Consider the following 13598-nt stretch of genomic DNA (forward strand, 5'->3'; position numbering starts at 1 on the left):
CCTGTTCCTCTCGAGTAGCTTTCTAATGTCATTCTCTGAAAGATGTACTGAAAAATAACATTTAGGATGTTTTATCTTCCTGGCACTTTTCAGTTCACAAAACTCTGGAGATTCAGTGAACTGTGAGATTAATTTTTAGAGTACCGGGGAAGATGAAAGGGGTGCTGTCTGCCAGGTGATTGTGGTTGTGTCTGTGTGTGCACACATATGCGCCAGGTTTCAAGTTGATGTTTTCCAGGTCTAAGCAATTTGAGGAGGTGGAAACTACTGTCCCAGGACTGAACAGTGACTGTGAGACAGTCAGCGACACGTCTTCTGCCTCACGGAAAGGGCGGGTGAATGGAAGCACGGAGTCCAGAAGCAAGCGGACCATTCGCAGGCCTGCTTACTGGTTGGAAATGAGAGGAATAAAAAACAGCGTTAACAGATCTTCAGAGAAAAAAGGTACTCATCCCTCATCCCTTTGACTTGAGGCAAAACTGGCTTTCTCTCTGGTTAAAAGAGATGAGGTGACTTCTCAAAGACGTACTGTAGTTCAGCCACACATTACAAGCTTGTAATGCTGCTCCTGTGTGAGGAGAAATAACCTTCCTCCACTGCAGAAACATGGGTGAACTTCTCTGATGTTACACAGCTCCTTTTGAGTGACTTGTGTATTCAAATTAATGATTCTGTGACTGAACTCAGTCTTATCTGTGGAAGGGATACGTATAAGGCTGATTTGGTGTTCCTGCTCCAGCAGGGGTATTGGACTGAATGATCTTTCGAGGCCCCTTCCAGTCTCTAACATTCGGTGATTCTGTGATAAGGGTTCTGCCAGTCATGCCTACAGGAGAGATGGGGAGGCACACTTTTATCAGGGAGTGTAGTGACAGGGGTAACGAGGGATAACGGTTTTAAGTTGAAAGAGAGGAGATTTAGATTAGATATTAGGAAGAAATGTTTTCCTGTGTGGTTCAGAAGGCTGTGTCTCGCTCACTGGTGTCCAGGTGCTGAGGCAGCAGCAGACTCAAAGCTGTTATTCAGACTGACTAGTGAGACTGAAGCACTTCTGTTCTTACTCGTTAGCAGGAGAAGTTCTATTGAAAGGCAAGAGGAAATCCGAGCAAGGGGAAGGCGAGGATCTTAAAGACTCTCCCAAGAAGAAGCAGAAGATCTCGGGTAATACGGATAACTTGTATTTCTACTTCAGACTTGCTCTCTGCCTAAATGCTGTCCTCTGCTGTCTTCCAACTCTGTTTCTATTTCAGTGCTCAGTATTTGGGCCAGTTCTGTTAAATATCTTTATCAGTGGTCTGGACGAGGGGATCGAGTGCACCCTCAGTAAGTCTGCAGACGACACCAAGTTGGGTAGGAGTGTTGATCTGCTTGAGGGCAGGAGGTTCTACAGAGGGATCTGGACAGGCTGGGCTGATGGGCTGAGGCCAGTTCTCTGAGGTTCAATAAAGCCAAGTGCCGGGTCCTGCACTTTGGTCACAACAACCCCCTGCAACGCTCCCGGCTCGGGGCAGAGTGGCTGGAAAGCTGCCCAGCAGAGAGGGACCTGGGGGTGCTGGGCGACAGCCGGCTGAACATGAGCCAGCAGTGTGCCCAGGTGGCCAAGAAGGCCAGCAGCATCCTGGCCTGCATCAGCAAGAGTGTGGCCAGCAGGAGCAGGGACGGATGCCCTTGGACTCGGCACTGGTGAGGCCACACCTTGAATCCTGGGGTCAGTTTTGGGCCCCTCACCACAAGAAGGACATTGAGGGGCTGGAGCAGGGCCAGAGAACGGCAACGAAGGGTCTATAGCACAAGTCCTGTGAGGAGCAACTGAGGGAACTGGGGTTGTTTAGCCTGGAGAAGAGGAGGCTGAGGGGAGACCTTATCACTCTATACAACTACCTGAAAGGAGGTTGTGGCGAGGTGGGTGTTGGTCTCTTTTCCCAAGTAACAAGTGACAGGATGAGTGGAAACGGTCTCAAGTTGAGCCAGGGGAGGTTGAGGTTGGATATTAGAAAAAAATTCTTCACTGTGAGGGTTGTCAAGCGTTGGAACAGGCTGCCCAGGGAAGTGGTGGAGTCACCATCCCTGGAGGTGTTAAAAAGATGTGTAGATGTAGCAGGGACAGGGTTTAGTGGTGGACTTGGCAGTGCTGGGTTAACAGTTGAACTCCATGATATTAGAGGTCTTTTCCAACCAATGGTTCTATGGTTCTAAGTCCCATGGGGCCTGACGGGTTGCACTGAGTGCTGAGAGAGCTGGCTGATGCCATTGTGAGGCCACTCTTGGTTATCTTTGAAAGGTCATGGCAACTGGGAGAGGCTCCTGAAGACTAGAAGAGAGCAAATATCACTCCTATCTTCAAGGACAGAAGGAAGGAAGGAAGATGTGGGGAACTACAGGCTGGTCAGCCTCACTTCGGCCTCTGGGAAGGTGATGGAGAGAATCCTCCTGGAAAGCATTTCCAAACACATGAAGGACAAGATGGTGATTGGGAGTAGCCAGCATGGATTCATGAAGGGCAGATCATGCTTAATCAACCTGATAGCCTTCTACAGTGAGGTCACTAGCTTGATGGATGAGGGGAGAGCAGCGGATGTTGTTCCCCTGAACTTTAGCAAGACTTCTGGTGCTGTTTCCCACAACGTCCTCATAGATGAGCTACAACGTACAGGTTAGATAAATGAACAGTGCAGTGGCTTGAAAACCAGCTGAACATCCAGGCCCAGAGGGTTGTGATGAGCAGCACAAAGTCTAGCTGGAGGCACATCACTAATGGTGTACGCGGGGATAAATACTGGGGCCAGTACTGTTTAACGTGTTCATTAATGACCTGGGCAATGGGACAGTGTGCACCCTCAGCAAGTACACAGACAATACAAAACTGGGAGGAGTGGTGGTACACCAGACGGGTGTGCTGCCATTCACAGGGACCCAGACAGGCTGGAGAGCTAGGCAGAGAGGAGCCTCTTGAGCCTCATCAAGGAGAAATGTGAAGTCCTGCAGCTGGGCAGGAATAACCCCATGTACCAGCATATAATGAGGGATAACTTTCTGGAAACCAGTTCTGCAGACAGGGCCTTTGGGGTCCTGGAGGACATCAAGGTGACCATGAGCCAGCAACATGCTCTTGTGGTAAAGGCTGCTAGAAGCATTCTGGGCTACGTTAAGAGGAGCATTGCCAGCAGGTCGAGGGAGGTGATCCTTCCCCTCTGCTCAGCACTGGTGAGGCCACGTCTGGAGTACTGCATCCAGTGCTGGGCTCCCCAGTACAAGAGAGCCCTGGACATACTGGAGAGAGGGTAGTGCAGGGCTGCAAAGATGATTGAGAGACTGGAATGTCTTTCCTACGAAGACAGGTTGAGAGAGCCGCGGCTCTTCAGTCTGGAGAAGAGAAGGCTCCGGAGGAATCTTATCAGTGTGTATACTGACTCGATGGGAGGGAATGAAGAAAAGGGAGCCAGGCTCTTCTCTGTGTGCTCACTGACAGGACAAGAGACAACAAGCACAAATTAAAACACACAAAATTCTATCTAAAGATTGCACTTCTTACTGTGAGGGTGGTCAAACCCTGGCACACGTTGCCCAAAGAGATTGTGGAGTCTCCATCAGTGGAGATACTCAAAACTCGACGAGACATGTTCCTTGGCAACCTACTCTAGCTGACCCTGCCTGAACACAGGGGTTGGACTGGGTGATCTTGGGAGATCCCTTCCAGACTTAATGTTCCTCTGATTTCTGTGAAATAGAAAAAAGTATGGAATGATGGTTCACAGTCTGTCCCAAGTTCAATTCTAACTATTGTTTTTGTCACGAAGGACTTGGAATTATCTAGACAGTACAAAGCTGAAAGAGATGGCAAGTGTGTTGGAGGAAAGGCTAAAATTTAAAATGGTCTTGATGTTAGTGAAAAAAATAGAACGGAATATAGTGTGTAAAGTTAAAGGGTCATACTTGTTTTTAAAAAGGCAGTTGTTATACTGAGGTGTTTGATCAGGAATGTAGACTTCCAGATATGCGATGTAATTCTTTTGCTCTAATGCAGGGTCACACTTGGAGTGCTGTTTCCAGCAGTGGGCACTGCAGCTCAGGAAATGTGTGGACCAACTGCAGAGAACAGGGAGAAGAGAGCAAAAAGCATAACCCATGAGAAAACACTGAATAAGCGTTGTTTAGTCCAAAGAAAACAGCAATGAGTAGAGGAATGGGACTGTCCATTTGCTCAACAAGTCACTAGGTTGGCTCAGCCATACTGTGAACAGTTTCAGTGTGAAGAGTTCACATCCACTGAGCTTTGTGTACGAACAGCCGTGCAGATGACAACTATCTGGATCGGACTAATGCCTGCACCTGTAAATAGCTATGGATTTTGAAAGGGAGTAGGGAACATAATGGAAGGTATCCCTGTCCATGACAGGGGGGTTGGAACTAGATGATCTTTAAGATCCCTTCCAACCCAAACCATTCTATGATAATCCTGAAATTGCTTTAAAAAAAAAAAATAAATTGAACGTTTCTGAATGAGTAGCTTTGAGACAGCAGGCTAAATAGCAGCCTCCTAGCAAAAAATTGTTACTTTTTTGTAAGAAGGCTTGCAGAATTAAGTCTTCTGGTCTTTCTTTTTTATGCCATAACAGGAAAAAAACAGCAAGCTGAAACACAACAAAACTCCAAAACGAAAGGCCACTGTGTTCAGATTCAGAAAGAACCAGAAACCTATGGCACAGGTAAGAAGAAGCAGCAGCAGTTGCTCAGAATTGTTTATAAAGCAGCTAAAAGATAAATGTGATTCTAGGATTTGAATCTGAGCAACAGCTGTGTTTCTGATGTTGCCGTTTTGTTATTCACTCCACTGTTGAAAAGGAAGGACTGGCTGCTGTCCTTTTGGTGCTGTGTTAGTACTGCAGAGTAAGATTGGAGGGGCCGCATACTGCCTGATAGCGTAGTTCCACATGGTTTAACCCTGCGTAATGGAACAGTGATGAGGGAATCACTTTTTGAACTGAGCAAAAGCCTGTTAAAATAGTTTCACTATAAAACTCATAAAAATGTTTATACTTTTTTACTCAGCAGAATGTCTTTGCAGGAAAAACTCTGTAGCTGCCAGATCTCCTCTTCTGGTAACCTGGTAGCCAGAGAGCCAAGCAGCCCATCCCAGAAAAATGACATTGACTCAGCAGGTGGAACGAGTCAGTCTGTGTAGCTCCCAGCACTCACTGAATACCGCAGCTTTGTGCCGGCTGCTGTTGGATTCACAGACATTTCCCCAGCCGCCTGGGGAGGGACAACCCCTACCTGTTGTTACTGGGAGAAGAGGAGAGCCTTTAGGTCTTTTTATGATAAGAATTCAAGCAGATGGCTGCTAAGCCCCTTTCTTCCCAGAACCCATTTCAGTGGTTTGTAATCCACGTGGATTATGCCAAGCTTTCACTTGGCATTTCAGAGAGAGGCCAGGAGCTGGAAACCGTGCCACACTGGGTGCTTTTCCCTGGCTGGTGAGCAGCTTGGGCTCGTGGTTTCGCTCTGTTCCCTTTCAGTGCCAAAACTACTGGCTAACGTAAGTGGGGTTCTGAAGATGTGGTTAGTAGGCCTGAACCGTCGGCTTTGTCTGAAGGTGTTCAGTCACATCTGTGACTACTTTTACTGTGACAACCCTTTTGCCGAAGGAGAAGTTTACTCTGCATGCTGCAGTAATTGTGTAATAAAAATGAATGAAGGAAAAATCTCTGCTGGACAAGAGGAAGAACACTTCTCTCAAGGGGATGGTAGGATTAAAGTGTTTTTCTGAGATGATCTCCCAAAAGGAGTGATGTGTGCCTTGTCACGTTTAAAGCTGCCAGTGAGCTGAACCTGTTGGAAGTGTAGCTGGGCACGAGTTTGGCAGCATGCGAGCTATCTCCTAGGATTTATTGTGCACGTTGAAGGAAAAAAAAAAAAAAAAAGACATTGTGTTTGCAGTTCTGTTCCAAACCTTTTGTTTTGACAGGTAGCATAGAAGAGCGATGGTCTCTGGAAATTCAGGACAAAGGCCGAGTTACCTGTCCGACGTGCCGGGCTGTGGTGAGGAAGACTGTAGAAGGACTGAAGAAACATATGGTGAATTGCAGGCAGGTAAGAACATGAGAAATGGGCAGTGCTTTCTTTACTCCTCTTCAGCTTACTGATAGAAATGCCTGCACACTGTTTTGTGGTGCATTTAAAACCAGTTTCGTCTCATCACCATGTCTCTAAGCAACAGTCCTTGACAACACCTGTAAGAGGCTGTGCTCGGTGCTGCGTGCTTAGCCTTTTGCTGGAGGTTTGGGGCAGCGAACAAAGATGTATTTGTCTTGTAGTTCCCCCAAATTTTAGGCTCCATAAACTCTGTGTTGTTCTTAATGGGCAGTTACCAGGCCCGAATACAATGTTCTGCTCTCCTGCTCCTTTCCCCTGAGTTTCCCACTGCTTTGGTTAATTTACAGTTACAGGTACCACGTCCTTGTTTATTTCTAGCAAATGTTCACATGTCACCACTGTGGGAAGCAGCTGAAGTCTTCAGGAGGGATGAAGTACCACATCATGGCAGACCATAACAATCAGGTAACGTGTCTGCTGTGTATCAGGAAACCCTACGGGCAGGACAGTCCTTTGTTCCTTCCCTGGTGCACACAGAAACAGGACATGATGTGTTTTTTCAGATGTTGTAGGTGTTCAAATCTTGTCTACCTATTATTTTTCCTGTGAGATTTGACACCTGAAAAAAACAGTGGAATGTTACCAGAGGTGGTGGGCATGCTGCATCTTAGAAAGAGGGGATGGATTTCTGTTTAGGCTGGTTATATGTCACACATAAAAGGCATTCTCAATCAGAAAAAAAAAAAATGATTGCTCATTAGGCTGCAATTTACAGTTCTTTGCTAGAAAGTCAGAGTTTTCCACATCCAGAGCAGACTAGTTTTCAGTTCTTTACAAGTTCAAAGGTGAAAAAGCAGAAGCAGCAGTGTAGTTCTTACCTCTGTGTACTGTAAAGATGTAATGCCACAACCTGCTTCTCCTCTTTGCTGTCACTTTAAAGAAGGCAATTTCCCATTGTAGTTGTGAAGAATCAGAACTTTTGAAAAGGTCGTTTGGAAGTTTGGGTGAGGTTTAGATAATTTGTTATTTTTTACATAGTTCCCAGTACTGTGATTTCTGAACGTGCAGCTGTCCTGGTAAACGGAATAGGGCAGGGATCGTGTTCTGGCCCAGAGGGAACAGGTCTGTCACTCGGTTCTGGCTTCTTATTCAGTCTAGGTGTAATATTGTAAGGTAGTGTAGGAAATAATATACAATAACAGTCAGAGGGAGAATAGAGAAGACCCTGAGCTGTAGCTGAGCATCAGGGAATAACCATTACAGGCAGTTGGTGTGCTTACCTTTAATGAGGCTAAGTGGAAGTGGTAGGACCAGTAAATTTTAGAGGTACGTGACAGAAATGAGTAAGTACTTTCCACACAGGCGGAAGGGCAGAAAAGTAATTATCAAAATACTTACCCTTGACCTTCCCAGCAGCTATGGTTTGGGACCATTTCTTACCAAGGTTTTGTTCATAGCTAGCTATCTAAGTGTTAAAACTCCTATCTGCAAAGTGCTTTTCAGGCGGTTTACTCCTTTTAAAGGTAATTCACTTGTTCCTGGGATACAGACAGTGATCGTTGTATTAAATACACTTCTGTAAAATCATAAGTTGCAGAGGTTTAATTATTTTAGAAGCTTTCCTTCAGTAGGATGTTGAGTGGTGAATTCCCTATGGGAAGAACTGTAAATGCTGAGCATCCTGTGTTTTCCTTTTATCTTTCTGCTGTGCTTTAGCCAATTGTGAAGGAGGGAGGAGAACTGGACGAGCAGCTTGAGCGGGACCGCCTTCGGAAGGTTTTGAAGCGTATGGGAAAACTGAAGTGTACAAGGAAGGTAAGCTGCACTGTTCTAAGTGTCCTGAATTAAACGTCAGCGGATGCACAAGTGTCAAATACTGTGAGAGTTCTGCTGGGTGTGCTTTGGTGCTGGCCAAAGCTGGATTTGTTTTAAGATCCTAGCTATGCTTTTAAGACAGGGTATTGTAGAGTCATGGAATGGTCAGAGTGGGAAGGGACCTTTAAAGGTCATCTAGTCCCACCCCCTGCAATGAGCCAGAGCATCTTTGACTAGATCAGGTTGCTCAGATTCCCATCCAGCCTGACCTTGAATGTGTCCAGGGATGGGCCATCTACCACCTCTCTGGGAAACCTGTGCCAGTGTTGACCAGCCAACCAAGTATACACTTCCCTCTTTTTCTGCCCAACTCCTCCATTTGTACCTGAAAATCTTTGTTTTGTCCATCCTCATTTAACATCTTGCTTCTTCATTCCACATGTTGAAATTTTCTGTTGCCCACTACCTATAAAGAAGTTCTAGGAAACAGTTTCTCCCAGTTGCAGCCAACTCTTTGTCCCAGATTTTGTCTACCTGAGGAGACTAACATTCAAGCTCACTACCTGATTGTCCCTGGTCTGGCAGGAACGGTGATAGTACTTTGGTCAGCAATCTGTGAATTCTGTACACAGTGGTCTGGTGGTCACCAGGAGAGCATTTTTCTTCCATGCATTTTTCTTCTGTGTCAACAGGGTTGCACAGGCAGCTTCACTAGCATAATGGGATACCTGTATCATGTTAAAAAATGTGGGAAGGCTGCCTCTGAGCTGGAGAAAATTGCTATGAAGTGCCATCACTGTGGAAAAGCGTACAAATCAAAGGCAGGACTTGACTACCATCTCCGGTCTAAGCATGGGCCGGTAAGTGCAGATTGCCGTAGTTACCAGCATCGTGTGGTGGCACTTCAGCCGTGCAGACTCGAGACACACGTAGGCTTTTGTCTGCTGTTCGGGTGGGTAGTTAGGGGTAGCAAATCTTTGTGTTTTTCTATCTCTCTGAAGTGTTCTGTCCATAACACTTCCCTTCTAGCAGCGGCTCTTGCTGTTCTGTGCCTAGGGTGAAGTTTTTAACAGTGAATCACAACGGTGGCAGTAAACTCTCCCCAGCCTGACTCGCTCGGTGGAGGAATCGTGCTAATGTGTAACTTGTGAGATGCTTTTCTTTGCTCTTAAGAGACCCAACACTGGAACAGAACAGGCAGAACTGCGCTTGTTGTCCACGAGGGTTTTGCAGCGAATGATGTGACATCCTTTCGAGAGCTGTGGCTGCATGAGCTCTGCTTGAGCCTCACTGCTGTGACCCCCTGAGCGGGTCGGGGGTCTGGCTCGCTGGTGGGACGCACCTCTGTCCTGTGTCTGTGGCAGTGAGCCACAGCTGCAACAGCGCTTGTGGTGAGGGATTGGACAGAATATCTGTTCATAGTGTTTAGTGCAACTGAAATGGGAACTGGTGAAGGAGGCTCACTGTTTTTGGCCTTGACTGCAGGTCACTTTCCTCCACGAGGAGAGACGAACAGAGAGCCTGAAGGAATCAAAACAGGAGGCAAACAACGCGGGCAGAGTTCAGAGGAGATCTGCAAAGGTGGCAATCTACTATCTCCATGAGCTCGCAGGAGAAGAGCTGGCCAAAGAGTGGCCCAAGAGAAAAGTTCTGCAGGACTTGATTCCAGATGACCGGAAGGTACGAGGCCTTGAAAATGCTGTATAGGGTTTGAGTCTTTCTTCACATCAGACGAGTCTTGCACTGGCAGCTGCCCAGTGGGGCCAGTGTTCGGTGGCCCGTGAAAAGCAATGTTGAAGAAGTAATATGTTGACAGGGGAATCAGCTTTTGCTGTCTCTGGTCTTAGATTATGGCATTGCTACAGCAGAATTGCTGTGGTGTCAGTGTTTTATCCAGGCAGGCTGTAATGACTCTCCAATCCTATTGCTGTAATTTTCAGTGAGCACGAGTAACGAAGGCGGTTATAGGCAGTGTGTTGCTCACAAGTCATAGGCTGGAGATCACTGCTGCTCTGCAGTGATGTCACATAGTTTCTCAGGCTTCAGAGTTTCCAGGAGCATCTTTTAGGCCATAAAGGAAACCCCAGGGAAAAGGATGATTCATGATTTTAATGGGGTAAGTATCTTTAGAGGAATGGTAGTCAAAGTAAGTTTTGTATTTTGGGGCTTTTCCAGATTCAGTTGTGTTTGTAGAGAGTCAGTGAGATGGGAAAAGGTTGGTTATTGAGAGTTGGGCTGTTAGAGTAGGAAAAGAAATAGCACTTCTGTCTCACAACCTGGGAGAGAAAGGGACATGCTTGGCACTATGTGTAGCCAACGTTGCTTCTAGCTTTTGGTTCCATCTCTTTATCTCAGCTGAAATATACTCGTCCTGGACTGCCCACATTTAGTCAAGACGTGCTGTGCAAATGGAAAACAGAGATAAAGATGTACCGAAGAGTCCACTGCCCGAATCAGGTAATCCTTAAGTGTTTCTGAAGCCTCCAAGGGGGCAGATTTCAGGTCTGTTTGAGCCAACAGCTTTCCACAACCCTGAAACTGCAGTTTGTTTCTCTGTGGGAGGCAGCTCCATCTCAGTACGGTTGGTTAGTGTAGCCAGGACCCTGTTTGGACGATTGCCCTGGGGACGGTCCCTCTGGGGATGTGTCTGTCCACTTCGGAGCCGGTAACTTCGTGTCAGGCTGGGACAGCTTTCACATCCAGCTGGGAGCTGGTCCGTTCGGAGGTCTGAGCAGTGGGAAAATGACGGGCCCTTGTCTGTCTAGCAGGGGTACTAAATCTAATTATAGAAGAAGGGAGGAGTAGAGATGGAAATGTAAGAGTAGAGGGACTTTGTGTGGCACAGCACTTTTCGTTTGAAAGCTGGAAATGGGCTACAGAAGATGCGTGCAGTGCTGTGTCCTAGGCTAGGGATGCTGATGCATGTGCCCGTAGTCTCTTACGATCCCATGCAGCAGTCACCAGCCAGATCCACTGAGAAGAAATGTCCCCATCGGTGGAAATGATGGTAGATGTGATTGCACATGACACACACTGCCGGATAGCCAAGGGTTGGGGCGGCTTCCAGCTGTGTTTGGTGCAGAGACAGTGCCTTCCCCCTGCCCTGCCCACGACCAGCACTCTCTCCTCAGTTTTGGTGTTGGACGCAGTGCTTCTGCTCTGTGCCACTAGATACACAAGCAGGGCAGGAGAGATGGAAGTGTCTTGGACTTGCCCCTGTGCTTTGTTTGGAATTAATCTCTGCTGCACTGTAGGCAAAATACAAACTCTGTTGTTTTACCCAGGCTGTGAGGGTGAATGTGACAGTGACAGTCGCTAAATGTGCTCAGAAACTGGAAATATTTAACTCACAGAAAGATTGAGTCTCTTTTAACTGTCTTTTTGCTAGAAGCTTTCTGGCTTTGTAGGACTCTGTGTCTCCCTCCCTGTACCCCTCTTATCCCTTTTGGAATTGTCTTCCAGAGAATAAGACTTTCTGGTGGAGGAAGAAGTGATTTCTTACTGGGGTTTTGCTGACACGCACTTTTTTTTCTGTTCCAGGGTTGTGAATCTGTATATGGCAGCGTCTCGGGACTCAAATCTCACCTCGGCACGTGCACCCTGGTTGGTAGCCTTCCTGCACTGTCTTTGATACCAATAGCCTGAGTGTCTGTGTCCCTAAGATGTCTCCTTGTTCAAGCAGTTGTCCTGCCGTCTGCTAATCTGAGCTCCTCACAATGTGACTGCTTTCCTCTGTGCTAGTGGCGTTGCCATTGCAAATGCTGCTTGAGGCAAGGAGGAGGCGTATTAATGGCATGCGTTTCGGTGAAACTGCAGTCCTATCTGTAGATTCGCAGCTGCAGGAGCATTTTTTACAGATAACTGTGCTGGAGGCCTTGTAACATCCCACAGAGCGGTCCTGTGCTTTGTGGGCATAACTGTTCCGTAATGTCCGTGCTGCATTGTCTGAGTGTGTCTGCTGCTTACTGCTGGGTTATATCTCAGCAAGATTCAAATACAATGTATAGGTGTGTCTGCCTTCCAGACAGCAACTGGTGATGGATTTTTTTGTTTTGGTGGCAGGGAGACTTTGTGGCTGGTAAATACAAGTGCCTCCTGTGTGAGAAGGAGTTCATTTCGGAGAGCGGGGTGAAGTATCACATCAACTCTGTGCATGCTGAGGTGAGGCGGGCAGCATGGAAGTCCTCAAACCCCAGGCTGTTGGAGATGGGGAGGGTGTCTTGGGAAGGAGATGCTGGATGCTTGCCCTGTTTTATTTTTTCCTTGCTCGGTGTTTGGAACAGGGTCCTAGACTCAAGTGGCCTTTGATTTTCTTAAATGTAGCTGGTCTTATGCGTTGGTCTGGGAAGCACGTGTTGTGTCGTGTCACCTGTTGTCCCAAGCTGCTGCTGCTCAAAGTCAGCTCTCCAGCATTCCCATGCCTTTATCCAGGCAGTAGCCAAGTCAAATATGAATCCTCTGAGACAGAGTGACACCTGAGGAAGAACATCAAAGAATAGAGCTTTGTTAGGCAGCCACCTTTTGTGATCTCACATTTCAGGAAACCCTTGTCCCACAAGCCAGCTTTATTATAAGTTCTGATAGGCTTTATGGGCTATTTCCACCATCAGTACCAACCTGTTGCCTTCTAAACCCTCCAGGACTGGTTTGATGTGAACACAACTACCACCAAAAGCTTTGAGAAGCTGATGAAAATCCGCCAAAGAGAAGAGCAGAGGAAGCAACGGAAGAAGCGTCCTTTGACCCGGGGCAGAAAGAAGAGAACTGGGACACTGACTGCCAAAAAGCTCCCCACTGCTGGAGCTGAAAAAATGAGGAGAAGTAAAAGAGGTCGTCCGCGGCGGGTGAACGTCGAGAGCGCGAGTAGTGAGGAGGGGAAGCCCCAAGTTGCACAGAGAGCCTAATTTCCAAAAACCAGCCGCAAGCAAGGCCGGAAGTAAATCCCTAGAAGAACAGGAGTAATCCTAAAGCTTTTCAATTACAAGCCTCACTTCTGCCAGGCTCATAACCCGCAGCACTAATAAAAGCAGCTGAATGTCTTTGGAACTGTGACTCCATTCTACTTGGTGACCTTGGTTTTGAAACTGTTGCCTCTGGTTGGTTGCGAGAGACTTCACGCCAGAGCTGTGGTCCGGAGCTGCCTCTCCCAGTGTGGTTCCCTTGGACAGTGACACTGCAGTGCTCCCAGTGTCGTTCCTGCTCTGATTACAGTCTCCGTTTGGGTCACATTAGTTGCTTGTTTAGTGGTTTCCAGTACAGCAGCTGTCTGTTTTGTCATCTTCCTCTGATGGGTGTGATCGGGGTCCTTTTTTAGCAGTTCTCCCTATAAGGGACCAACGAGCACAGGGTTTAGGTCGCTGTAAGGGGGGAATCCTTTCTTGCGCGGTATACACGCACAAACTGGGCAACGCTGTGCAGAACACAAAGGCTTTAGCTTGCTCTGTTGCTGTCCTGTTGTCAGCAAGGCTGCCGCAGAAGAGCAGACGCCTTCCTGGAGTGTGCTCTGGTCTCTACTGCATACACTTGACGTTTGGGCTCAGCACCGGATGGGAGCACGTGAGCTCTGGTCTGCTTGGAAGTACGGGACATCGTTATTACCCAGTATTCCCCTGGCATGTCTTCTGTACTGCTGGGCGTTGGATGTACATAGAAGGTCTTCCAGTCCAGTGAGGAATAAATAATCTCAAGCC

The 13598-nt window shown here is 47.3% G+C and overlaps 1 protein-coding gene across 1 annotated transcript; it reads left to right on the forward strand.

The window, feature by feature from the left end:
* The first annotated feature begins 245 nt into the window (after nucleotides 1-245).
* On the forward strand, nucleotides 246-12812 carry ZNF512 (zinc finger protein 512). The gene is made up of 12 exons (XM_010073484.1): nucleotides 246-444; nucleotides 1072-1161; nucleotides 4617-4706; nucleotides 5966-6090; nucleotides 6472-6558; nucleotides 7810-7908; nucleotides 8601-8768; nucleotides 9394-9588; nucleotides 10264-10365; nucleotides 11449-11511; nucleotides 11971-12069; nucleotides 12549-12812. Exons 1-12 carry the CDS (start codon nucleotides 399-401, stop codon nucleotides 12810-12812), a joined length of 1428 nt encoding a protein of 475 aa, XP_010071786.1. The 5' UTR covers nucleotides 246-398.
* The last annotated feature ends 786 nt before the right edge of the window (nucleotides 12813-13598 follow it).

Source organism: Pterocles gutturalis, unplaced genomic scaffold (genome assembly GCF_000699245.1).
Source record: "Pterocles gutturalis isolate BGI_N339 unplaced genomic scaffold, ASM69924v1 scaffold20162, whole genome shotgun sequence".
NCBI lineage: Eukaryota > Metazoa > Chordata > Aves > Pterocliformes > Pteroclidae > Pterocles > Pterocles gutturalis.